Genomic DNA, 27,480 nt, shown 5'->3' on the forward strand with positions numbered 1-27,480 from the left:
CCCTGCTCTGTGTGTGACAGGGTAGAGCCATAACCTCCCCATTGGCCCTGCCCTGAGTGTGACAGGGTGCAGTGCCCCAACCCCCTGATTGGCCCTGCTCTGTGCGTGACAGGGGGCAGCGCCCCAACCCCCTGATTGGCCCTGCTCTGTGCGTGACAGGGGGTGGCGCCGCAACCTCCCCATCGACCCTGCCTTGAGTGTGACGGGGGCGGTGCCCCAACCCCCCAATCGGCCCTACCCTGAGCGTGACTGAGGGTGGCATTGCAACCTCCCGATCCGCCCTGCTCTGTGCATGATGGGGCGGCGCTCCAACTCCCCAATCGGCCCTGCTCTGAGCCTGACCAGGGGCTGCACTTAGGGATTGGGCCTGCCCTCTGCCACCCAGGAGCAGGCCTAAGCCAGCAGGTCGTTATCTCCCGAGGGGTCCCAGACTGCGAGAGGGCACAGGCCGGGCTGGGGGACCCCCTCTCCTGCCCCCCGAGTGCACAAATTTTTGTGCACTGGGCCTCTAGTATAATATAAAATTATAGTTCTGAAGATACCTTTGAGCTCATCACTCTGCTTCTGAAAATAATCTTAATCTTATTAAGGGTTTAAGTCTGCAGAACAACTGCAGAAACTAGCTGAGAGTAATAAAAATTAATACTGTTGAGTTACACAGTACCCCGTAAAGCTAGACTGAGGACAGCCAAGAATCAATGAAATAATTTAGAAATTTACAGTGAGATTAATAGCATTTTAGAAGGTAGAAGAGACCTTAAAAGTCCCATACCAATCATTGAGAAGATACTACTTTTAAAAAATATATAAGAGAGGATGGGAGAAGGGGAGAGAGATAGAAACATCAATGATGAGAGAGAATCATTGATTGGCTGCCTCTTGCAACCCCAAACTGGGAATCGAGCCTGCAGCTCAGACATGTGCCCTGACTGGGAATTGAACCATGACCTCCTGGTTCATAGGTCACGCCAGCCAGGCGAGAAGATATTACTTTAATACAAATCATTCTAGCTTTGAGTTCATTAATATTTGACCTATAGCTATATAAGTTGTTTCTTTTCTGATTCTGTATTTTCAGTGTTAGTATATCTAAATGAATCGGTAGCCCTTTAAGCTGTTGCAATTATCTTACTGATCATTTGAGATGCTGCAGTGATAGGCCTTATATTTTTAAAGCCAGGTATGTACTAAAATTAAAATTTTACCTCAAACTGCAGTACATTGCTAACTATAATCAATATTTTAGAGAGACAGGGTAAAGAGCAATAGGAAGGAAATGGGGGGAGCCACATGTACAGTAGACTGACTTTTATAGCCTGACACCAGGGAGGAGGACATATATCCTGAGACACAGGGGCCTCTGGATCCTTGGAGAGATACTGATACATATACAGAGATGTGCATCTTTCTTTAAGAAATCAAATTATTATTATTTTGATTGTTTTTGTACTTATGCACACACAGTTGAGAAACAGTTACAGTTTTACAAATGTTAGAATTTGTCCTTTTTTTTTAAATATATTTTATTGATTTTTTACAGAGAGGAAGGGAGAGAGATAGAGAGTTAGAAACATTGATGGGAGAGAAACATCGATCAGCTGCCTCCTGCACATCTCCTACTGGGGATGTGCCCACAACCAAGGTACATGCCCTTGACCGGAATCGAACCTGGGACCTTTCAGTCCGCAGGCCAACGCTCTATCCACTGAGCCAAACCGGTTTCGGCGAATTTGTCCTTTTTTAAAAAAATACAGGAAACTAAAGATGATAAAATCAATTTTATTTTTCAGGCTAAGAAATGATCATTAAATCCATTATTTCTTTAACACCCACCATATAGGATGGTGTAACTTATTAAGTGAAGCTTTACTTTGGAATAGTTTGTTTTTAAGACCACAGGAAGAAGTGTTGGTGCTGACAATAAGTGATTTGAATCACTGCTTGGCAATAATAGCATGGTGAAATGTGTCTTTCTGTGTTTTGTTTATAGCACATCTTCATTACCTCCACTAGACTGGCCTTTACCTACTCATTTTGGACAATGTGAACTGAAAATAGAAGTGCAACCTAAAACTCATCATCGAGCCCATTATGAAACTGAAGGTAGCCGAGGAGCAGTAAAAGCATCTACTGGTGGACACCCTGTTGTGAAGGTATGCAAATACCATACATCTGTTAATGATGGAGTCTATTCAGTTAGGTACTACTGAGCCTGGAGAGAGAAAATTCAAAACCAAAAAGCCTCTGTTGAGGTTTTATGTTCTTGTTGATACGGCAGCACTTCCACATTGAGGTTTTTTTTTGTGTGTTTTATTTTTGCTGGGCTAAAAGATATTCCTCCTGGATCGACTCTGCACCTGGGGAAACTCTAGGGAAGAATTACTTTTAAAGAAATATTATTTATTACAGCAATTTAGAAAATCAAATGAAAAAAAATCACCAGAGTCTACTACTAGTTATTTTTGTGTATTTTCCCCATTCCTTCTCCATATCTGTTTATGTAGTTTCATTAACTATTTTTATTTATTTATCTTAGTTGTTGAGAGTATTACAGATGTCCCCCATTTCCCCCCCCCTTTACCTTCCTCCACCTGGCTCCTTTCCCACCCCAGGCCGTCACTGCACTATTGTCTGTGTCCATGAACTATGCAAGTGATGATATTTTATATGATATTGTTATGTGTGCATTTTCAGTTTGAAGCAATTTATAGTATGGAAATTTAATTATGTATTTTTAGTATCCCTATAATGTGTTGTCATGATTCTAATATATTGGAATCCCTTCCCCCTAAGTAATTTAGTAGAACTGATAATAGAACTACTCTTATTGAAGCTGTTCTAGTCTGTCCTATAGTATCCTTTGGGCTTTAACCCTCCAGATTTAGTTAAATTAAGCAGGCACAGACCTTTGCTATGGAAACGATACAGAAACATAACAAACAACTTGGCTTACTTTCTTTTATGAAGCAGAGGGTGGCCTGAAGAGAAGTATACTGATACTAGATGAATGTTTTTAAAGAGTAGTGTTAATATTAACAAGAATTTGTTTACTGCCTGTAACATAATGCTCCTCTGAAAATGGGATGGGATGATAATCTAACTTATTTCATGTTCTTTTAAAATTCCCAAGATGCAAAGGAGAAGCCCCATTTTTCTTATGCAATAGTATGTACACTTGGAGCAGATGTTGGCCAAAATATATGTTATGAAATGTATTCCCTTTGAAATTTTATATGCATGATTACCTTCCCCTATTACTGGTTCATTTTACTATCGAAGTATAAAGGACAAGTGGCTTATGTCTTTACCAAGCAGGCATTAATGTAAGTCATCTAATATGACTAGGATACTTCGGTATATAGTACTTACTGGTACGTTATGTGATATTTGGGTAACTTAATAGATAGCAATAAAATTTTTTATTTGTGTTCTTTATTTTAGATGTAACTACTTCATTTTGAACACCTACTTTAGTGGCTATAATTCTTATTTAAATAGTTCTATTGGCTAACCTCATGAGTTATTTTGCTCCAACTAGTTGTACTCTTATTCCAAAATTCATTCATTCAATCAACAATGACTGAATGCCTGTAATGTGGTAGGTACTATATACTAGGCTCTGGAGATGACAGGATGGATACTGTCCCCTTCACAGTACTTAGAGGCAAGTGGTAAAATTATTGGTATTTCTTTTTCTACTAAACAGTTGGTTCCATAGAATAATTTGTCCAATTTAGGATTAAATAAGAAAGAGCAAGAAAAAGCAGGTATAGCAGAAAGGAGTGGATAATCATGTGTTAACCATCAGTTTGGGATAGTTCCCTGATCTTTCTTAACTTCAGTTACTTCATCTGTAAATTGGAAAAAATGACATATACGCCACAGAAGTTTTAGGGTTAAATGAATAATTTAGTTAAAACAGTATATCACTACTTTCTACCTTCACTTTTTCACCTCTATAGAATTGTGGATAAATTTCCTTCTGCTTTGTCACTTAAACATCTGCCTCCATACAAACCAAAAGAGAAAAATGAATTAAGTTAACTTGTGTGAATATGCACACATATCCCCTCACTGTTGCCATTTCTTCTTTAGTTATTGACTTATTTATACTTTATTTTGTATTGTTTCTTTCTGGAATATTTTCCATTTAATTAAAACTTTAATATTTATTAACTTACACCAAAATATATATAAAGAAATTACAACAGAAAATATTGATAGATTTCTTGACCATATAAACATAGAAAACTGTAACTTCCAGTTAAATATAGTAGGTTGAACACATGTTTTTCTTTATTAGGAAGGGGGTCAACCTTCCTAATGCCGCGACCCTTTAATATAGTTCCTCATGTTGTGGTGACCCCCAACCATAAAATTATTTTCGTTGCTACTTCATACTGTAATTTTGCTACTGTTATAAATCGTAATGTAAATATCTGATATGCAGGATGTATTTAGGCAACCCCTGTGAAAGGGTCGTTCGACCCCCAAAGGGTCGCGACCCACAGATTGAGAACCGCTGCACTAGAGGCCTGGTGCACAAAATTCATGCACGAGTAGGGTCCCTAGGCCTGGCCGGTGATCAGGGCCGATCTGGGCCTTCCAGCTGCCAGCCGGGGCCTTCCTTCCAGCTGCGGCTGGGGCCTTCCTTTGTTCTGTGCCACCCCCTGGTGGTCAGCATACATCATAGTGAGCGATTGAGCTCCCATGGGGACACTTTGCGTATTAGCCTTTTATATATATATATATATTATGACTGCATCTTTTTTTTAAAATATATTGCTATTGATTTCAGAGAGGAAGGGAGAGGGAGAGATAGACACATCAATGATGAGAGAGAATCATTGATTGGCTGCCTCCTATATGCTTCCTACTGGGGATTGAGCCCGAAACCCTTGACATGTGCCCTGACCTGGAATTTAACTGGTGACCTCTTGGTTTATGGGTCAGTGCTCAACCACTGAGCAATACTGGTTGGGCTCAATAAACTATTCTTTTTTTTTTTTCAATAAACTATTCTTAAAAAAAAAAGTCTGCCTTTCAGGGTCTTCACTAACTTTTTTTGTGTGTTAATCCTTACCAAGGATATTTTTTTCCATTGATTTTTAGAGGGGAGGGGGGAGACACACACATCAATGTGAGAGAGACACATCGATTGGTTGACTCCCACATGCAACCCAGGTATGTGCCCTTGACCGGAATGGAACCCTTGTCACAGGTGTGAGGGCTGATGCTCTAATCACTGAACTATACCAGCCAAGGTTCACTAACTTCTTAAAGTTTAATACATGCTACTTTGTTCTTTATTATGTGTCACCTATATAATATTGGCTGAAGCAATAACATTCACTGTGGATATTTCCATAATTGATCCTCAGTACAAAGAGGGAAGTGGTAGAGTGGTGACCAAGAAAAGTTTTTGCTATTTTGGAACTTACATGATACTGAGGAAGACAGATAATAAACAAATGTATAATAAACTTTTTAAGTGATCAGTTACTATAAAAAATAGTAAACAGGATAAGGGGATAGAGATGTGGTATTTTAGAGAGGGTTGTCTTCTCTGAGGAGCTGACCTTTGAGTACAGAGCTGAAGGAGTAAGGTAATATGAAGATGAGAGGGAAGAATATTTCAAAGGAATAAAATATTAAGTGTGAAGGCCCTGAGGTTAGGAATGAGCTTGGGGAGTACATGTAGCAAGACCACAATGGCCAGAGCAGAGTGTGGAAGCAATAGAGTAGTAGAAGGTAAGGGAACAAGTTAGCCAGGGCCTAGATCACATAGGCCTTGTAAATCATCATAGGGCATTTGAATTTAGTTCTAAGTGTGGAAAGAAGCCACCTGATAGTTCTGAGCAGGGGCTTGAAAATTTTCGATTAGTATAAGTTTGTTCTGGCTCCTGGACAGAGAATAGGCTGTAGGGGAGCAAAAGTAAAAACAGGGAGAGCACGTATAAGGCTATTGCAATGGTCCAGGCTTTAATTGCTTCTCTATAAATGTTACAGGACTGAAAACCATCCCGGGTAAATTATATTATCTGATAATAGGCAAAAGTCTTCATGTCCTTTCCTGGGTAGCAGAGGATACATCAATAAATTATGATGTTGCTCAGTTACAAACTCCACTATAAAGCCAGGGATGGGCCAGCAGTGAAGGAGTAAAGCATTCATCTGAAGGACCACATAATAAAAAAAAAAACTCGTTATTCACACTTGAAACTCTGATTGATTCCATACTTAGAATCATGAATGCAGATCAATAGCTAATTGTTTATCACTAACTACATGCTAGACACTGTACTAGGCACTCTATATTTTTATCACATATTTGGATATTTTCTAAACCATAGTACAAAAACAGAAGAGAATTTTCTTTTTCTTTGGCGAAGAGAATTTTTTTTAAAGGTTATTAGGGAGCTCATAAAATCTCAGGCTTGGAAGCTACATGGCCTGGAACACTGTCCACCCACCTACGCAGTATTGCTGTAGTGAAAACATCACTGACACTGTGATTTGACCACAACTTGTACTGACAGTGCTTGGGGCTGGGCACCAGATACTCCACCTAAGTACTGCCTTGAAAAGCTGATACCTCCTCCATTATGCTTACTGAAAAATAGACTTTATGCAAGCCATATTTTATGTTGTTCCCTTTCTGGTTTAATGGATTAAACAGCTACAGAGAAAAATCTTTCTCCTAGAAGCACTTGGGGCCAAAAATAGGAGTGGTGAGAGATCTCTCTGAAGCTTCTAAGACCTCTACCAAGTACAATGAAGCTGCCATCTCAAAGCAGAGGAATCAGACTAAAGCTGCAATAAAGCCCAGCAAAAGCTTAAGACGGTGATCTGACAAAATAAATAGCATGCCACCCTGTCTGGTGTGCTCAGTGGCTAGAGCATTGCCCCATGCACTGCGGGGTCACGGGTTCAATTCCTGGTCAAAAGCATGTACCTAGGTTGCAGGTTCGATCCTGGCCCAGGTCAGGACACATACAGGAGACAACCAATTGCTGTGTGTCTCTCCCATCAATGTTTCTCCTCTCTCCCTCCCTTCCTTCCACTCTCTGAAAATCAATGGAAAAAATATCCTCGGGTGAGGATTAACAACAACAACAAAAATTGGAAAATGGAACTTCCTTATGACCCATCGATTCCACTTCTGGGAATATATCCAAAGCCCATAAAACTAATTCGAAAGAATATATGCATCCCTATGTTCATTGCAGCATTATTTACAACTAGGGGCCCAGTGCACGAATTCGTGCACCTTGAAAGGAACTGTGGGCGATGAGGCTGTGGTGGGCACAGGGGCAGGTCTCGGCTCAACCTCCATGCCCCCAACCAGCTCCTCTCACTGCAGTCCCCGTTCCCTTCTTTGCCGGCAGCCCCACTCCCGCTGCTGCTGCTCTCACATGCTGATGGCACTGGCCCCACTTGCACCTGCTGACAGCATGGAGCAATTGGGGCCAGCACCGGCAGTGGGTGCGAGTGGTGGTTGCCAGCCCTGATCGCCCCTCAGGGCTTCTCCACCTCCCCCTGCTCCTGAGGGGCATTCGGGGCCGTCAGCCACCACTTGCACTCGCTGATGGCACCGAACTATCGGGGCCGGTACTGGGCACTGGCTGCGGGTGCAAGTGGCGGCTCTGGCACCGACAGCAGGTGTGATCAGGGCCGGCAGCAGGTGCAAATGCCGGGCGGGACTGCAGTGCACAGGAGCAAAGAATTTTCAGTAACCATCAGAGGCTCCCCCCGATGACAGCGACTGGCGCCCTACCTTGGTCTGGCACCCCCACTCACCGGCTCCACCATCCCGCCACGGCCGACGCCCGCCATGTTCCACGCGTGCCCCCCTGGTGGTTAGCACATGTCATAGCACTGGTTGTTTGGTTGTTCCGCTGTTCAGTCTATTTGCATATTAGCCTTTTATTATATAGGATTTCTTTCCTAAAAATTGGATGTAGGACAGACTGACTGCATTACACCTTTTTCCCCCCTAGTATTTCTTCTACCAGAGACCCAGTGCACGAAATTCGTGCACTCGGGGGGGGGCGTCCCTCAGCCCAGCCTGTGCCCTCTCGCAGTCCAGGAGCCCTCGGGGGATGTCCAACTGATGGCTTAGGCCCACTCCCCGTTAGACATCCGTAGTGCTGCCGCAGAGGTGGGAGAGACTCCCGCCATGGCAGCTGCGCTCACCAGCCATTCTGCCTTTCGGTCAATTTGCATATTAGCCTTTTATTATATAGGAAGATAGCCAAGATTTGAAAATAGCCCAAGTGTCCATCAGTAGACGAGTGGATAAAAAAGCTGTGGTACATTTACATAATGGAATACTACTCGGCTATAAACAAAGAAGGAAATCTTACCTTTTGTGACAGCATGAATGGACCTGGAGAGCATTATGCTAAGTGAAATAAGCCGTCAGAGAAAGACAAACACCATATGATTTTACTCATCTGAGGAATCTAATGGACAAAATAAACTAACAAACAAAATTTTAAAAAACACACCATGATACCTTTGTAATATATTCCAGAATTTTATAATTCTTAAACTACTTCCAAAATTTTGAAGGTTGTTCACTTACTACTTTTTTATTTAATTTATTTTTTATTTTGAGAAGTACATTTATTAAAGCTGGGGACAATGAAACAAGGAAGGGCTTAGGATAGAAGAAGCAACAGGAGAGAGCCTAGGTGGGGCTGCTTTGGCTCAGTACAGATGTTATAGGAAAGAAATGAGCTAGGTGGAGGTGCTTTGGCTCACTGGAAAGTCAAAGAAAAGAGGGCCTTGGAAACAGGTTCAGGGGGTCAGCCTCGGACCTCCTCATTGCTCCCCTGGTTGTAAGTCTCATGGGGACCCTTAGAGTTTAAGAGAGGCTGGCCTGAGAGGGAAGAAAGGTGTGGGCCTGCTCCTGGGAGGGAGATCACACCCACTTACTACTTTTGAAAATGTTGTCTTTTAAAAAAATATTTCATATATCAATAATATGTGATACCAAAATTATATACATATATATATATATGATAAAGATATAAAGATTTACTGGTGTAAGCTTCTTGTAAAATGCATGGATAATAAATTGGGTGTTTTTTTCTGTTTTTTTCTTCCTGATTAGCTGCTGGGCTATAGTGAAAAGCCGATAAATCTACAGATTTTTATTGGAACAGCAGATGATTGATATTTACGACCTCATGCATTTTACCAGGTGCATCGAATCACTGGGAAGACAGTTGCTACTGCAAGCCAGGAGATAATAATTGCCAGCACAAAAGTTCTGGAAATTCCACTTCTTCCTGAAAACAATATGTCAGCCAGGTATTTTGAAGCACCCCCAAATGGACAGCTTTTTCTTTTCCTCAAACAACTTTTGAAAAAAACATACCTTTTTTCTTTTTTATAGTACAAAAATGAAATATTTGTTGTTCTAAATTAACTGAATAACATACAAATAATCATAGTACATTTGCTAAGGTTGGTAGCATATTTCCAGAAAGAAACTTCAATTCAGTAGAAATTTATGAACCCATGGTAGTACCTGCCAAGCAGTAAACAAGGTGGTAGAGATAAAAATATTTTGACTTTTTTCAAGTAGGTCATAGACTAATAGGGTAAACAATGAATAAACAATTGTGGTACAATTATGATCATTGTTTCTTTTAAGAAAAATTTTGACTACCTTTAGGTGGCCAGCTTCCAAATGAGTAGGCAATAGAGTTTTGTTCAAGTGTATTACTTAGGATTATATATAGCTGCCTGTTATGAAAACCCAAAATCAGTGGCTAAAACAGGTTTTGTTTTGTTTCCCCTAATAGAAATATACACATAGGCATTTTAGGGGCTAGCACAGTGGCTTCATAAGTCATTGGGTTTCCAAGCTCCTGTTTTTCCTTCCCTGCATTTTTAGTATGTTTTTTTTCTTTTTTTAATATGTTTTTATTGATTTTAGAGAGAGAGGAAAGGAGATGGAGAGAGAGATAGAAACATCAATGATGAGAGAAACATTGATTGGCTGCCCCCTGCACACCCCCTACTGGGGATTGAGCCAGCAACCCATGCATGTGCCCTGACCAGGAATTGAGTGACCTCCTGGTTCATAGGTCAATGGTCAACCACTGAGCCACACCGGCCTGGCTGTTTCTTTTCTTTTTTATCTTATTTGTATTTATGTTGTAAAATGCCATATTCTTTCTAAAATAGAGTATAAATAAATATATTAAAGAAAACACAAATTCTCACAAAATTAGGAAAGCCTCACACAATTAATAGTGTGTGTGTGTGTCGGGGGGGAATCAGAAAACTAGGGTCTGAACATATCTGCCTCTTCCTCTTTCTATCTACTAGCACATGTAACAGAGCTGGTGGTCATGATTTCATGTCCCTTTTCCAACAGAGCTGGCATATACTGCCTGCCTGGATCACACTATAAAGGACAAAGTTGCAGAAATACAATTGTTAATAGTAACGAGCAACTAGCCCCCTCACCCTATTTTGCCAGATGCATACCTGAAACTTCTCTGGCCATTTTATGCACTCTGGACTGTTAGATCGGGAAACAAGAATTCTATGGAAACCAAGGCTTCTAGCAACTTTGTATGTGTCCACGAAAGGGTTGAGTGAAGAGCATCAAGGAAGTTACCAAACCTAAGAAACCTTTTCCATGTACTTAGATAACAAGGTAGCTAAAATGCTAAATGAGCTTGTTATACCCAAGAACTAATTGCTATGATAAGCTATAGTAATTGAATGTAATATAGTTTCACATAGCGGGAGGTAAAATTTTGTGAGTGATAGATAAGACCATTCATTGTTCAAAATAATTTATGCATAAGTGAATTATAAGTATGTGTTAAATATCTCTACTGTTCTCTGAACAACAAATGGGAAAAGATTGGTAGATATTCCCCTTGTTTTGCCTACTATCCCTCAGGCTTTGTCATTTCAATTCTAATCTCTCTTGGATGTGTAAGACCCTTTATTTAAAACCAGTTCACTAACTGATAAATCATAGAGCCACCACCCTGTAAGATACTTTAAATATAGAATGTCAGTACTCATTGCCTTACCCTACTCATAACTCCTTCCTGTTTTTAAAACTAGATGAATATGGATGTGGCAGAGTTACATTCTGATCTAAAATATAGTTTTAGTTGTAAACAGACTTTAGTAGTTATAGTTATTTTCATTCTGATATATGTAGTTTTTTGTTGGTTGGTTTTTTTCTCTTGTCTGGCATTTCTTGGCCAGAGTTTTAGGATTGTCCTTTCTGATTCTCTTATTCCACATTTTCTATTAGAAGCTTAGCTTTCTACTAAAATACCTTCCTTCAAAACTTAATAAAATGTATACTCTCTGGTGTTTCCCCCTAAAGACTCATTTTGGCATGTTAACATTAATAATCACTACTTGACACAATTTGATCAATACTGCTTTGAACTAAAGTGCAGTTGTTTGATATTAATTAAATATTTATTTTCAAAAGTATTTTCTTTTTTAGAAATTTTTTTTTTTTTCTGAAGATGAAAATATTCATCCTTTTTGGGATTCTTTCTTGTGTTTTACTGGTTCTTATCTTGATAACCTAGTTCTGTAATACACATTGTCCTTCAAAGCAACCTCTGTGGCCTTTGGCAGTGCACATTAGAATTGGAACTTTTGGTAGATACAGTAAGAGGATCAATAACAGTAAATGCCATAAGAGAGAGTAAACGTGAACTAGAATGTTGACCATTAGTTATCCGTTTGCTAAATTCTTCCAATATGTGAGTAACAAAGATATGTTGTAGGTACTGTTACATAGTTCCTACCATAGTTACGTGTTAAGCACACCATACTTAGTAATAAATTTTGGCCCTAACCGGTTTCGCTCAGTGGATAGAGTGTTGACCTGCGGACTCAAGGGTCCCAGGTTCGAATCCGGTCAAGGGCATGTACCTTGGTTGTGGGCACATACCCAGTATGGAGTGTGCAGGAGGCAGCTGATCGATGTTTCTCTCTCATTGATGTTTCTGGCTCTTTATCCCTCTCCATTCCTCTCTGTAAAAAATCAATAAAATATATTTTTAAAAAATAATAGATAAATTTTGAAGGTAATGAATGTTAGATCTTAAATGCCAAAACTAATTTTGTGTATGCATTCTTTAGAAATATGTAATATAGTTTAGAAATGACAGAAACTTAAAATTTAGAAACTTTAGAAATATGTAATATAGTTAGAAATGCAAGAATCTTAGCCTGATGGATTGTCTTATTAATAAGTGTCTATATATATAAAAGGCTAATATGCTAAGTGTCTGACTGTCCAACCGTTTGCTATAACACGCACTGACCACCAGGGGGCAGATGCTCAACACAGGAGCTGCTGTGACGTACACTGGCCATTTACAGAGAAACAGCACCATGGCCCTGGCGCCCACTAGGCAACACTCAGCTTCCCCCAAGTGGGACACAGGCCCCTGCCCACCAAATCGCAGCTGACGCTACCGAGACCCCATGGCGCAAAATGCAGTCCACAGCCCAGCCAGACCCAGAAACTGTCGCTGTGGACACTGGGTAATTACGTCATGTAGCAACGCCCAGCTTTCTCTCCCTAGTGACGACTAGCCTCCTTGGAGTTTCTTCAGCCCAGGAGCACAACTTGCTTTATAGGCCAGGTGGAAACATTTTACACTTTAACCAAATGTCTGTGATGGGTTTTCCTGTGCCTCATCTCATTTGATCCTCACAGAAATCCTGGAGTAGGTAGAAAGGAGACTTGGTGGAATCCTATTTTCTTTTCATTAGCCGGAAAATGGAGATTTAGAAAGCTTAGAAACTTGACCCAACTGAAAAGAAGAAAGAAATGGTGGACCTTGAAAATGACTTCAGGTTTTCTCACTGTGCAGAATATAACCAAACACTGCTGCAGTTAAATATTTTACCCTTTGTTCTCCTTGCGTGATCTACAATAATCTGCTTCCTGTTGATATTTACTGCTGTGTTGCTGACAATTACCTGAAAGAGAAGTTGGGGTGCTTCACTGGGCTGGAAAAAGTTCAGCTACATCAGAAAGCAGGTCTAATTAGGCAAGTTTATTCTACATATATAAAAGACTAAGTTGACTTGCGCATGCGCAATACATAGAAAGCTCTTGCTGGTGCCATTCGCACACGTGTGTTTCGATCTGGCATTGTCGATTGTGAATTTGGTTGACATTTCTATTACAGAGAAAGGACGAATAGTGATATTAAAATATTTCTTCTAATTAATTTCCTTTCAGTGTGCACAAATCTGTGCACCGTGCCTCTGGTATCACTATAAAAATCTATGCTGTTAATGAGATTTGTTGTCTGACAAGTGAATCTTTTCTGGTATAATTACATATATAGGAGTAAAAAGTCTTTTTACTTTGTGTTTCACTTACCTAGTTCTGAAAAACAAACCACCCCCCAAATTTAATGGCTTTAAGTAGTAACTTTCCTCCTTCCTTCCTTCCTTCCTTCCTTCCTTCCATTTTTGTGATCCTCACATGAGGATATTTTTTCCATTGCTTTTCAGAGAGAGTTGAAGTGGGTGGGGGGAGGGAGATATATCTACTGGTTGCCTCCCGTATGCGCCCTGACTGGGGGCGGGAATTGAACCTGCATAGGCCAACACTCTAACCATTCTCAACCTTCTGGCCCTTCAAATATAGTTCCTCGTGTTGTGACCCAACCATAAGATTATTTTCATTGCTGCTTCATAGCTGTAATGTTGCTACTGTTATGAATCGTAATGTAAATATCTGGTATGCAGGATGGTCTTAAGTGACCCCTGTGAAAGGGTTGTTCGACCGCCAAAGGGGTTGCAACCCACAGGTTGAGAACCGCTGCTCTAACCACTAAGCACACCAGCCAGGGCGTAATAACTATTTTTTTTCATCATTCTTTGGGTTGTCTACACTCAGCCAGTTCATTCATATGGTGTTGGCTAGGATCACTCATGCACCTGAATCCAGCTGGTAACTCAGCTGGGTTTGGAACATCCAAGATGACTGGAATAAAGATTATCTCGGCCATTCTGTCCTGCTATCTGGACTTCATCATGGTGGCTTAGGGCTCCAAGAGGAAGTTATGAGGCTTCTTAAGTGCTAGGCTTATAACTTACTCGGCATCACTTGGCCACATTCTGTAAGGCCAGCTCTCAAGGACAGGAGACATAGGAACTCTAGGAGGAGGGCATGCAAGTACAGGAATGGGAAGGAATTATTGACAGCCATATTTACAGACACTCTATTACACTTACTATTACATTTTGTCATACAAAAACATTTTTTAAAAATTTCCATTTATCTCTCCTTTACCCTCTTCTACCTCTTCTAACCCACTTTTCCCTCTGATAATCATCATTCTATTGTCTGTGTCTATGAGGGTGTTTTGTTTTGTTTTTTGCTTAATCCCTTTACCTTTTTCAAACATTTTTTATTTTAGGTAGTGATAGTTATTCCCTGCCAAATTAATAATGGCTATTTAGTTGAGTTGTTTAGAACCACTAATTATCAGTCAGCAAGTAAAATTTTTCTATTTTTTCTCCCTAGTATTGACTGTGCAGGTATTTTGAAACTCCGAAATTCAGATATAGAACTTCGAAAAGGAGAAACTGATATTGGCAGAAAGAATACTAGAGTACGACTTGTGTTTCGTGTACACATCCCACAGCCCAATGGAAAAGTCCTTTCTCTGCAGACAGCTTCTATACCTGTTGAGTGCTGTAAGTGAGCTTTGTGATGATGTTTTAAAATTTTGTTTACAATAGGTCATTTTCTGTTTTGCTTATAATGTGATGTTTGGATAAAAAGTGTAAACTGAGGCACAGAGTCTGGATAGCTGATGTGATCTTCTTATGAAAATAAGCTACATGGTTAGGGGAGGAGTAATGATCTTGAAGTTAGAAAATGATTTCTTGTTATAATTTGACCTTAGGTAGCTGTGTGACCATAGATAAATTCTCTTGACTACAATTTCCTGTTTTAAAATTTTTTTTTATTGATTGATTTTTAGAGAAAGAGGAAGGGAGTAGGAGAGAGAGATCGATTTGTTGTTCTACTTATTTATGCATTCATTGGTTGATTCTCTTATATGCCCTGACTAGGGATCAAACCCACAACCTTGGAGTGTCTGGACGATGCTCTAATCAACTGACCTACCCAGCCAGGGCTTGACCACAGTTTTCTTATCTATAAATGAGGCACTTGGGCTTGATGACATCTGAGGACAAATCATGAAGCTATGATTCTGATACTAAGTATTACTTGGCCATCTTTGTTTAATTAAAATGTCGGCCTTTATGTTGGAAGATGCCTGTCTCTGTGAGCTGACACCTCAGCTAAATAAGAACTCACAGGATTTTGTTTCTTGTGGGTATTTTTTTTTTTACCCTAAATTTAATTACAGTATCAACTTGAGAAAGTAAATGCTTTTCCCCCTGATTTATAAAGACAAGATATGAAATAAGGCCCTAGAACATGGTATCTACCCAAGCCCCAAAGAACTGGGGACCTCTGGCAGGTTAGCTAGTAGCACTGAAATATTGAGACTGCTGTTTAGACCTTTCTGGCATAGTCTTAGATGTGTTTTAATTTCATGTCTTACTTTTGTGTAGGAGGAGACAGGCACAAGTATCTCAAGTACTCATCCAAGATTATTTGTTTATAGGTGACAGAGCTGTGACTAGAGCACAAGTTTTCTTAATACTCTTTCAGTTATACCATTTTATTTCTGTTAACCACATCTTAATTTGGGATTACATCTACTTAATTACCTTTTTGTACCTCCATTTGCTGTTTGCTGAATTGGAGTAATACTTTATCATTTCCCTATTGACTGTGGGAATCACTGAATAAATCCATGGTAATAGCAATCACTGTAAAAGTAATTCTTGTATTAATTTTTAATAGATAATACAAGTACATGGTATAACATTCAGAAAGAATAAAAGAATATAGAGTGAAAAGCAAATTTCTAAGTCAACTAGTTCTTCATAAAAGCAACTATCATTGCCAGCTTTTTTATTATCCTGCCATAGTATTCTTGTGCCCATATAAGCACATATATTTAGTAAAACAATTTAAATAAGTTCATAGGGTAGTTTGAGTTTTCGAGATGCAAGTTCCTCTGAAAATATTTTCTATTTTTATTCTAGTTTATTAAATTAATATATGATTATTGTTGAGAATATAGAAAATGTAGAATAATACAAAGAGTAGTGTTAAAATCTTTTGTAATATCACTTGCCCAAGATAGTCACTATTGACTATTTTGGGGGTTTTCTTTTTTTGTTTATACCTTGTACATATATACAATATTTTTGTTTACTTATTTATTTAAATATACTTTTATTGATTTCAGAGAGGAAGGGAGAGGGAGAGAGTCAGAAATATCAATGATGAGAGAGAATCACTGATCGGCTGCCGCCTGTACACCTCACACTGGGGATAGAGCCAGCAACCCAGGCATGTGCCCCTGACCAGAATCAAACCCAGGACCCTCATTCTGCAGGCCAGGACTATATACAATATTTTTAGTTGGGCTTACCTGATACAGTTTTATAACTTGTTTTGATATTTTCACTTATAATGGGCATTTTCTCATATTGCTAAATATTGTTCAAAAATACAATTTTTAACACGTGTAGAATTTTTTATTATGACGATAAAAATTTTTGTTACTTTTGATACCATTGTAATTTAACCTAGTTATGAATAACTGGAAAGGAGCAAAAGGAAGGCCAAATATATCATTTATGCAGTTTTGCTAGGAAGTTGCATGTTAACACTCTCCAGGGTGCCACCAGTCTGTTCCCTGCAGATCATTGGAGGAGGAACTGGACAGGGAAAGAATAGAGGCCTGCCCAATAAAATCTGGGTGAAATAAGAAAGGTACTTGCCTATCAGTCACACCTGGGAACTGGTCATTGGCCACTGCAAGCAAGGGAAGATTTAAGATATTTAGCTCCCTAAACAAAGGAGTTTGAGCTCTTGCTCTTGCGTTTTTGGGACTCCTGGGAACGTTGTTACTGGGGGCATGCACTCTTGGCTCCCCTGAATTTGCCCTCAAAGCTCACGGCCATGTGAACCCCACACAGTGGATTGCCATTAGCCTGGCGCTGTGCCCGACCCAATTCCAACATGGAAAGGAAACTTTGGACACAGGCTTTGCTTTTAGCTCTACCAAATCCCCAACTGCACATCATCTAGGACTGGATTGAGGGAAATGGGACTTTGTGGGGGTTTTTGTATTTGTTTTTTCTTTTTTTCTTTTTTTTAACTCCCTTCTAATAACTAGATTCCCAACACAATGACAAATTTTATTTATTTATTTATTTAGTTAGTTAGTTAGTTAATCCTTGCCTGAGGATATTTTTCCATTGATTTTTTTTTTTTAGGGAGAGTGGAAGACAGAGGGAAAGGCAGAGAGAAACAGATCGATGTGATTGGTTGCCTCCTGCACATGCCCCAACCAGGGCCGGGGCTGGGAAGGAGCCTGCAACCAAGGGATGTGCCCTTGACCGGAATGGAACCTGGGAGGCCGACGCTCTATCCACTGAGACAAACCGGCTAGGGCGGGAAATGGGGCTTTGAAAACCCAAGGATATAATTTCACACAAATAAAATCACTCATCCTTCTGTGCAAGTTTCAGAAAATTCTTTTTCTTGAGATATCATAAGGACCTCACCCAGACACTCAGTGGGGAAAGAGATACCTCACTTTCATCGTTAACACTTTGAATGTACCTATGATGGCCAATTTCTACCATAAATGTCCAAAATTTTAATTAGTCCAGTCCCTCGGCCAGTCAGTGCTTGTTTTCATGCCTCTTCTCTGTGAGCTGTTTGGAATTAAGTAGGGACGTAAGTATTTTCTGAGATCTAGGTTGATGCTTGGTCCTTCCCAAGTGGTAGTTAATCCTAAATCCCAGACCCATCCCCTATGAAAGAATGTACTTTAACATTCATTTGAATGGAGCAGGGATCCCAATTTGCATAACCTTTTGTGGCTTGGTATTAGGAGATGTAAGCCAGAGTGAACTGGGAATGCCTGCTTCCTAAAGGATTTCAAGTTTAAATTTCTTTAAAATGTTACTCTAGTTAAACAAAACACAGTTGACCCTCAAAGCCACCAGTTTTTACACACAAGTAGTAGGACTAAAAGTAGATCTGTTTTTCAAGTGTGAAGAAGAGAGTGTAATCCACTTTTGTTGTTGTTTTCTTTAATCCAGAAAGAAACCAAAGTTATGTAGGCATTTGGCAAGAAGAAATCTTTAGAGAACCTAAGCAATCAAAAGATGTATAATCTATAGCTTGAAGCAAAGGAAGGAAGGGAGGGAGGGAGGGAAAAGCCAAAAATAGGACCTTCAGAAAATATAGCTACTTGGAATTAATCAGTATCAGAGAAAGTTGGCACCAAGGTCATTGTTTATAAATAAAGTTGTTAATTTAAATAATGATTTTATCACATGATCTCACTCATAGAGAATCTAATTAACAAAATAAACTGATGAACAGAGTGGATCCAGAAACATGGAAGCATGGAACAGAGTCTTGGAGGGAAGAGGGAGGAGGGTAGATGGGTGGGAGGTAATCAACCAAAGATCTTGTATTCATATATGCATAACCCATGGACACAGACATTGGGGTGGTGAGGGTGGGGGCGGGGGGGCTGTAGAGGGTCAATGGGGGGAAAAAGGGACATACATAATACTTTCAACAATAAAGATAAATAAATAAATAATTCTAAGGCATTATGAAAAACTTGTTCATTTTCCCTGAGAATGGAAAGTGTTACTGCATTATAGAAACATTTACATCCAATTTTTAAAATTTACTATTAAAATGTATACTTCATGTATGCTTCAGTTATTTAGTTATTGAGAAGATTGTCCAAATTGGAATTCATGATGTCTCAATGATGATCTAGATATTTTCTTGATGAAAGGGCTACTTGTTGTTTGTCTTTTAGAAATATGTCCTCTTTTTTCTTTTTAATATATTTTTATTGATTTCAGAAAGGAAGGGAGAGGGAGAAAGAGAGATAGAAACATAAATGATGAGAGAGAATCATTGATCGGCTGCCTCCTTCAACCCGGGCAGGTGCCCTTGACCAGAATCGAACCCGGGACCTTTCAGTCTGCAGGCCAATGCTCTATTATCCACTGTAAACTGGCGAGGGCGAAACATGTCTTTTTTTAATTGTGCAACATAAATACACATCTTTGGATTTAATTTGTCTTTTATAATTATATTAGATTTATCTATTTTAATAGTTATAGGGAAGAAATGTATTAAAAACTTAAGCTAAAAAGAGAAAAGTTGGATGAGATGAATGTATTGAAGTCATATGAAGTTGCAGGCATTAATTTCTCTTTATGAGTTGGTTTCTTTATAGTTGGAGTTTTAGAAAATAATTTAGAAATCACATAAACCTAATGAATCTATTTTGTTTTCTAACTAATGTAGTTTTTTTTGGTGGATATTGCTACCATTGTCTTATAAGAGCCCAGGGCTTACTTCTCTTTATTTTCATTTTTAGCTTGAATTTGACATTTATGTATGAAAAATTGTAAACTAATATTTTGCTTCTTCTCAACTTCTAAAACAGCCCAGCGGTCTGCTCAAGAACTTCCTCATATTGAGAAGTACAGTATCAACAGTTGTTCTGTAAGTGGAGGTCATGAAATGATTGTGATTGGATCTAATTTTCTTCCAGAATCGAAAATCATTTTTCTTGAAAAAGGACAAGGTAAATAATATAAGATTTGAGTTGATTGACCTCAGACTGAGAGGCAAATGGGTGAAATGAATTACTCATATGTTTCACTGACATTAAACACAAAATAGTTTTTTTAAAGCTACAGGTATCATTTTATGCAGATTTTATTGTAAATCAAATGTTTATTAAATTTTCATATAAATGTTAAGTTTTTCTTTAAGGATGTTTCAAAAGTAGAAGAATGCCCCAGTAGTTTTACTCCTAGTTTTATATATATACTCAAGAGAATTGAAAGCATATGTCACACAGAAATTTGGACATAAATGCTTATAGCAGCATTATTCATAATAGCCAAAAAATGGGAACAACCCAAGTGCTCATCAACTTATAAATGGATAAACCTGTGTTATATTCATACAATGATGGAATATTATTCAGCCATTAAAAAGAATAAAGTACTGATTCATGCTACAACATTGATGAACCTTGAAAATATTGTGCTAAGTGAAAGAAGCCAGCACAGAATATCCAGAATAAGCAATTTATAGAGACTGGAAAGTAGATTGTAAAGCAGTAAGAGGTTGGAGGGAGGTGTCAGTGGGGAGTGACTACTAATGGGCATGAGGTTTCTAAAATTAGAGGTGATGGTTGTAGAACTTTGTGAATATAAAAACCTCTGGATTGTATATTTTAAAAGGGTGAATTTTATGTATACTTACATGATTATATCTTTACTAGTAGCCCTGCACACGAATCCGTGCGCCAGTAGGTTGCTGCCACCCTCCTGTAGCTCTCTGCCCGCTACCCCGCCCTCCTGTAGCGCCCTCCCTCATAGTTTGTTGCCCTGCCCTCTCCTGTAGCTCTCTGCTACCCGCTTGTAGCCAGTAGGTTGCTGCTGCCCTCCTGTAGCTTGTGTTTTCTTACTTAAATTCTTTATTGTTTAAAGTATTACATATGTCTCCTTTCCCCCCATTGACTTCTCCCTGCCCCCTCCTGTACCTCTCCGCAGCCCACCCTCCTGCTGATCCATGATCTGGTCTCCATGATCTGGTCATGATACCCTTGGTCATTACGCCTCAGGGCGTAATGGCTAATTAGCATATTCCTCTCTTACTATATAGGATTTTTATTTATTTATTTTTAGGGAGAGAGAGAGAAACATTGATTTGTTGTTCCACTTATTTATGCATTCATTGGTTGTTTCTTGTATGTGCCTTGGATACAAGAAATCAAACCAGCAACCTTTCGGTGCACAGGATGATGCTCAATTAACTGAGTCACTCTGGCTGGGCAAGAGGTTTTGATTTAAATTGAATCAATGTTACATGGTGGCAGTTAACTGAGATTGCAGTTGTGAACATGTAACTCCCATTCTGAAAGCACCTTATGTGATCTCTTCATTTTTTAGGCTCCTAATGTGGCATTCAGGCTACAATCTATTGCCGATCTTTCTAGCTTCATTTCTTACTGCTCCTTGCCTTATACTTTATACTCCACCAACACAGCTGCTTATGGTTCCCTATATCTTGTGGTTTCTTGTCACCTAGCTTTTGCTCAGGCTCTCTCTTTGGCCTAGACTACCCTCCTCTTCACCCTCTCCCCCCCACACACACACATCATCTGAATTCCACCTTATATTTAAACCTTAATTCAAGAGCTCTTCAGGAAGCCTTTCTTGTCCCATATTTCCATCCCAAGTCTAGGATAAGGACCCTGACCTTGGTACTCTTGGTACTTCCAGAATGCATTTTTATTGGTGTAACCACCACATTTTCTTATAATGAACTATTTGTATTTGCCTTTTATCCACAGACTGAAGACAGGGTATCCTATCTCCATTGTCTCAATAACCCAAAGTACCTGGCACAGGGACCCAGCAAATGATAGCTGAACTGAGCTATAATTTTAAGTAGGCATAGGATTTGTCTATAGTGTCTCTTGTGCACAAAGATAGCCATTACCTAGTTACTGGACTGGAAAATGATAGTCACAATCTGGAAGGCATTTGATTAAGTCTCTCCTAATATCTTCATAGACCAGATGAAGTCATGCTGGATATGAAGATTTTTGTATAGGTTAGTCACTGAGTAAATGCCCATGACATAAGATGAATGCTTTAGAACAGCTGTTCATCAGATTGGAGTGAGAGCACTAGTAGTAGGTGGGGCTCTCCCCAGGTGAACAAGTCACTTCGGATGAAAGGACAGAAAATATGCTGGCCACATCTTCAGGTGACATAAATCTGGAAAGTATAGAAACCTATTTTAGAAGACCATCAGTACCTAAAAAGATCTTGACAAACCAAGCGATCTAAGGAAATGAAGTCTGGTAGGGAGAAATTAATGTTAACAAAGGTTGGGGAAGAACCCCAGGTATGTATGTGCAGTGTGGGAGCTTGAGCTTGGCAATAGGAAATGTGGCAGATTGAGGGACACTTGCTGACCACTCAGTAAGTGTAAGAGAAAACATGGTGCAGCTGCCTCAGAAAACTTACTAACTCTCTCTACATGAGGTTGGCAAGAGCCTTGTTACTGTCTACAGTGCTGGGTCATTTCTTCCTTGGACTATTCAGTCCTGGGCCTGTGCATTTGGAGGGAGCTGGTCACATTGGAGCAATGTTCAAAGAAGAGTGATCAAAAAGCTGAACTGTTGTATAAGGGATAGATGCAGAATTAGGGATGCTAACCAGGAGAAGAGACACAGGCAAACATAGCTGCTTTTAAACATCTGAAATCTTGTCTCACAGAGAAGCACTCAAGATTGGTTGGGTTGGGTTGGGTTGGATATTGTAGAGATAGATTTAATCTATCACAAAGAGCTTTCCAGCAGCAAAGATTTATTATCCAAAGATGAAATGGGTTACTTGGTGAGAGTGAATTTTCCATTAGTTAAGGCATGCATGCAGAAGTTGGCCACCTCTTGGTGAAGATGCTCTCACAGGATTTTCAGATATCACTTAGTAGAATAAACTCTCTGCAGCCTGCTAACTCAGGAAGCCCAAGATCTTTCTTCCCATAGGTACACATTTTATATTCGTAATGGAAGTTGGTGAGAAACAGATTCCCTTTGCCAATAAATTTGTGATAGTAAATACATTAGATTTTGTTTATTATATGCTTTGTGACTTGAATTACTTTTAACTGTAAATTGTTTCTTTCAACAGATGGACGACCTCAATGGGAGGTAGAAGGGAAAATAATCAGGGAAAAATGTCAAGGGGTAAGAAATTTACCTTATTTCTTTAGAAATATTTTAGAAGCTTAATGAGAAAATTGGATAATGCTGCTTATGGTATAGATGAGAAGTCTTTTTTATCTGTTAAGTAATAGAAAAGTAAATATTTAGAAATTTGGGTCTGAGCTAGATACTTTCTGATATTAAAGTTAAAGTTTAGGAAAGATAATTGGTGTCTTCCCCTTTTTTGTGTATAGGGAAAGTAAAATTAGAAATGAAAAATTATTAGAAGTTTGTTAGTGAAGTTAAATTGATTTATTTCTCTGAATTCAGTATTAGTGAAGAAATAAAACAAGTTCAGTAAAGACTATGTATGGTGGGCAAAATTTAGGAGGAAGACAAGCCCTCAGGGATTTGTGTATTTAGCACACTATTCCCAACTCTTCAGCATCAAGACATTCAGGATTCAACACATAGCTGTGGTTCCTTCCTGGTTGGAGTAGAGATAGAATCTTCTCTGGGATACAGAATACCACTTGTCACAGTGCTCTCTCCAAAGACCTTTGAGAAATTAGGTTAAGGATAGCAATTGGTTTGGAGCCAAAGGTTTTCACTCTGCTTGTGTAAAATTCTTTTTTATAGGGATATAAGTTTTGTGTATTGCCAATTTAAAACATTTTGAATATAAAATTTAAGATAAGAAATCTAAACTATAATATAACTTGGGAAATAATAAACTTGATTAAAAACCAGAATGGGCCCTGGCCAGTGCTGGTCAATGGTTAGAGTGTTGGCCCGAACGCTGAAGGGTCACAGGTTTGATTTTTGGTCAAGGGCGCCTACCTAGGTTGCAGGTTCGATCCCTAGCCCCAATTGGGCCACATGCAGGAGACAACCATTTCATGTGTCTCTCTCACCTTGATGCGTCTCTCTCATCATCAATCTTTCTCTCTCTCTCTCCCCTCCCTCCCTCCATCCCTCCTTTCTACCCTCTCTCTCTAAAAATCAGTGGAAAAATATCCTCAGGTGAGGATTAACAAATAAACAAGAAAAAAATAGAATAGGTCTTAGTTGGGCAGCTCAGTTGGTTGAAGCATCATCCTGTACACCAAAAGGCTGCAGGTTCAATTCCTGGTCAGAGCACATCTCTAGGTTGCAGGTTCAATCCCCAGTCAAAGCACAAACTAGCACAGGAGGCAACCGTCCATGTTTCTCTCACATCAAAGTTTCTCTTACATTGATGTTTCTCTCTCCCTCTGTCTCTAAAAATCAATAAAACATATCCTCAGATGAAGATTACAAAACAAAAAAACAGAACAAGCTTCCAGTTAAGATGTATAGTAACATGTAATATTCAGTAGAACAAAGTATTTCACTGCACAGTATGTAAGACTTTTTATTTTTGCTACAACTAGAAACCAAATTGGGTCAGTGAAAAACAATTTTTCCTATAATGGTTTACTTTAAAGAGCTTATCTCTTTAAAGTGAAGTATCCATAATAAATATCCAGACCTGATCAGCTGATGCAGAATGATCTGTGGTGGAAGGGCCTGGGTAGATAACACTCAGGAGTGTTGCTGAGTTTAGCAGGTGCATTTCATTTTTAGTTCTGAAGGTAACACAATCTTGCTCTCCATGCTCCTTAGGCTCACATTGTCCTTGAAGTTCCTCCATATCATAACCCAGCAGTTACAGCTGCAGTGCAGGTGCACTTTTATCTTTGCAATGGCAAGAGGAAAAAAAGCCAGTCTCAACGTTTTACTTACACACCAGGTAAGAGGAGTTGTGATGGGTTGCTACAGATCTTTCTTTCATAATGAAGAAAAAGTTATCCAGTGAATTCTATATTAGGATGTTCAGGGGAGGGTGGTTTATAATCAATAAAAATCCCAACATATGTCTAATCTCTAAAACTTGTGTTGACCTTAAATATTAGATGTGATATCAATTGCTATTTTGTAGTCATTTTTATAAGGAAATTAGAAGTTTGAATATAGATTTGAAGTCTGTTTTTCAAAAGCTACCAAAATCACCAGTACTACAGGAAGGGCAGGTGTTTGTGAATACGTGTGAATTCCCCTTGTGCCCTTAGTACTGCAAGACTTGAGCATTAAGGGGGGGTGATGGTCACATGACAAAATTTATGTTTCAAAAATCATTTTTTCTATAATTTATAAATGTATCAAGGTAACATGTTGTATACCTTAAACTTACACAGTTAAATGTCATATATACTCAATAAATTAAAAAGTTAAAAATAAAATTATTTTCCTCATATTTCTTTTGTCTCTATAAGATGTTAGTAACCTTTTTTTTTTCCAAATTACTAACTGTGGAGAGTGAGATTTATATGGGAGAGGCCCAATGTTAAAAAAGTGATTCAAATAGGTAGAGTGTTTTGAATGTACAGAGAGAGCATTAATAATGATAAAAGAATATCAAGTTTCTGAGAAAGTTGGGAGGAGATAAGATTTAAAATACAGATGTTGGAATGGGCCTTAGGTGGGAAGGATGGGAGGGAAGGTAAAGAAAATGAACGCATTAGGAAGGTTTGTTGATATAGTGTGGAGAGTTTAGGGGCATTACATATGATTGCATCTAATTTTTCTTTTATTTCCTGCTGTGAGAGAAGGGAGTGTGGTGACTTGGCACTTTGAAGAGTGTGGAAAAGTTTGATACAGTTGTAAAGACAACAACTCAAGACATATAGTCCAAGAGTAATTAATGCTGTTGAGATTGGGGACTGTAAAGTCTAACTTGAACAAGAAGGGAGAGGACTTTTGGGATTGGGGGAGGGGGAAGCAATAGTGTCAGCAGATTAGAGGATTTGATTACTACCATCATAGTGGTAGTAATTGAATGGTAAACAGAAAGGAGAATATAATGCATTTACATTATTAGCTTGTGAACTAGGAGGACAATACAAAGGCAGTGTCCTAACCGGCATTCCATATGAGAATGGAAATCAATGGGGCTCTCAGAGTGCCGAGAGAATATTGCATTGGGCTCCAGCTGTCATCATTGGCCTTACGGTTGACAGAATACAAATCAGGTAGCACACTAACAAGGAAGAAAGGTTACACAGGAGTGTTTGGACAGTCCTTATTCTGGTTAATTGCTGTTTTCTTCTCTGTAGCATTGACTTTTTTTTTTTAAATGACATTTTGAATAAAATTAAAAAGAAAAACAAATACATTACTGTGAATTTTTAAAAAAATACAAGTTGAAAAAATATTTTAAAACACCCAAATTCTCTTCCATCTGAAACTATCATTCGGTCCTTACAGATCCTTTTGATCCATATATAGACACAACTTTTTAAAAATAGAAATGGAACAATCCCATATATACTAATTTTGTAGCATGAGCATTTTTATTTTTCCTCAACAATGAATAGAGTTCTACATAATTTTACTAGCTTCTTCGTATTCTAGTGTATGACCTTCTCTTTATGTCATAGATATTTTGTTTTATTTATTTGTATGAATTCTTTATGTTAAGATTTTAGCCTTTATGTTTGTTGCAAATAATTTCTATTAAAATTTTACTATAAACATTTTAGATATTCATAAGCTGCTTGTTTTCTACTAATGATTTGTCAGTTTGTTACCTTTTGGCAACCCCTTAGCAATAGGAATCTGACCAATGTCAATATGCAGTGGAGAAATAATCATTAATTGCAAATGGCTTTTAATTGTTTTTTAAAATTAGAAATGATATTTAGCATTATTTGTCCACAATTAGTTTACTTTATTAAATGAAGATAGTTAACAGAGCACAGAGCTCTTCCCTAATGGTGTTGCCTGAACTTCTTCCCAGCCTCTAGCTCTTCAGAACTTCTGATATGGGAGCCCCACCCCCACCCCAGCATCCCTCAAGATGTTGAGGGGAATGTATCTCCTTCTGAAGCATAGCAGAAGTTATTTGTACTGGAGGTATCATCTGAACTCTGGTTTTAGAATAATGGACCTTAAGGGGAAGCATTAGAGCCAGACTCTCGTGTACAATATTTTGCTGGTGGGAAAATATATTGTGTTCTAAGTAGTTGACTGGACAGACCAACTTTTGGTTTCTGGTTGTTTCATTTAGGAGAAAAAACTTGCCTTACATCAGGTCTCAGTTCTGCCACAGACTATACCCACTGATTAACTCTTCTCCATAAAATGAGGATTAAAGACCAAAGCAATGGTTTTCAAATTTTAAAAAATATTTTATTCAAATAAATTGTTATTCAAAAGGATGAAAGCAAGCTTAGGTGCTCTGCTTGTACTGGAAGAGGAAATCCAGAGAGTTTCTACTCTTTGGATCCTACTCTTCCACATCTACCACTTGAAGAAGTTCATGAGGCTTCTCATACTTTGAAAACCACAAAACCAGTGATTTATTTTTTCTTCTGGATCCTTCCATCAACATTCTAAATTTCAGAAGGAGCATATACAACACAAAAACTAGAGTTAATCTGTTTCTAAAACTCAACTCATTCTACATATTGTAAGGTCTCTAAAACAGTATTTCCCTCCAAACAAGAATAAAGTACCATACACCAGCAATGAGGACTTTGTTTTGGTCAGGTTGGAGTCT

General features: G+C 38.7%; 1 protein-coding gene across 1 annotated transcript in view; it reads left to right on the forward strand.

Moving 5' to 3' along the window:
• NFATC3 (nuclear factor of activated T-cells, cytoplasmic, calcineurin-dependent 3) overlaps positions 1-26,819 on the forward strand; it is a gene marked incomplete at its 5' end in the record, with an annotated part of 30,191 nt that extends 3,372 nt beyond the window's left edge. The window contains 7 exon segments of the mRNA XM_014547803.1: positions 1,991-2,153; positions 9,119-9,318; positions 14,555-14,727; positions 19,614-19,754; positions 22,888-22,943; positions 24,546-24,672; positions 26,719-26,819. Coding sequence (XP_014403289.1) covers positions 1,991-2,153; positions 9,119-9,318; positions 14,555-14,727; positions 19,614-19,754; positions 22,888-22,943; positions 24,546-24,672; positions 26,719-26,813 — 955 coding nt within the window.
• Between the last annotated feature and the right edge of the window lie 661 nt (positions 26,820-27,480).

The sequence above is a fragment of the Myotis brandtii genome, unplaced genomic scaffold (assembly GCF_000412655.1).
Source record: "Myotis brandtii unplaced genomic scaffold, ASM41265v1 scaffold486, whole genome shotgun sequence".
In the NCBI taxonomy this organism is placed as follows: domain Eukaryota; kingdom Metazoa; phylum Chordata; class Mammalia; order Chiroptera; family Vespertilionidae; genus Myotis; species Myotis brandtii.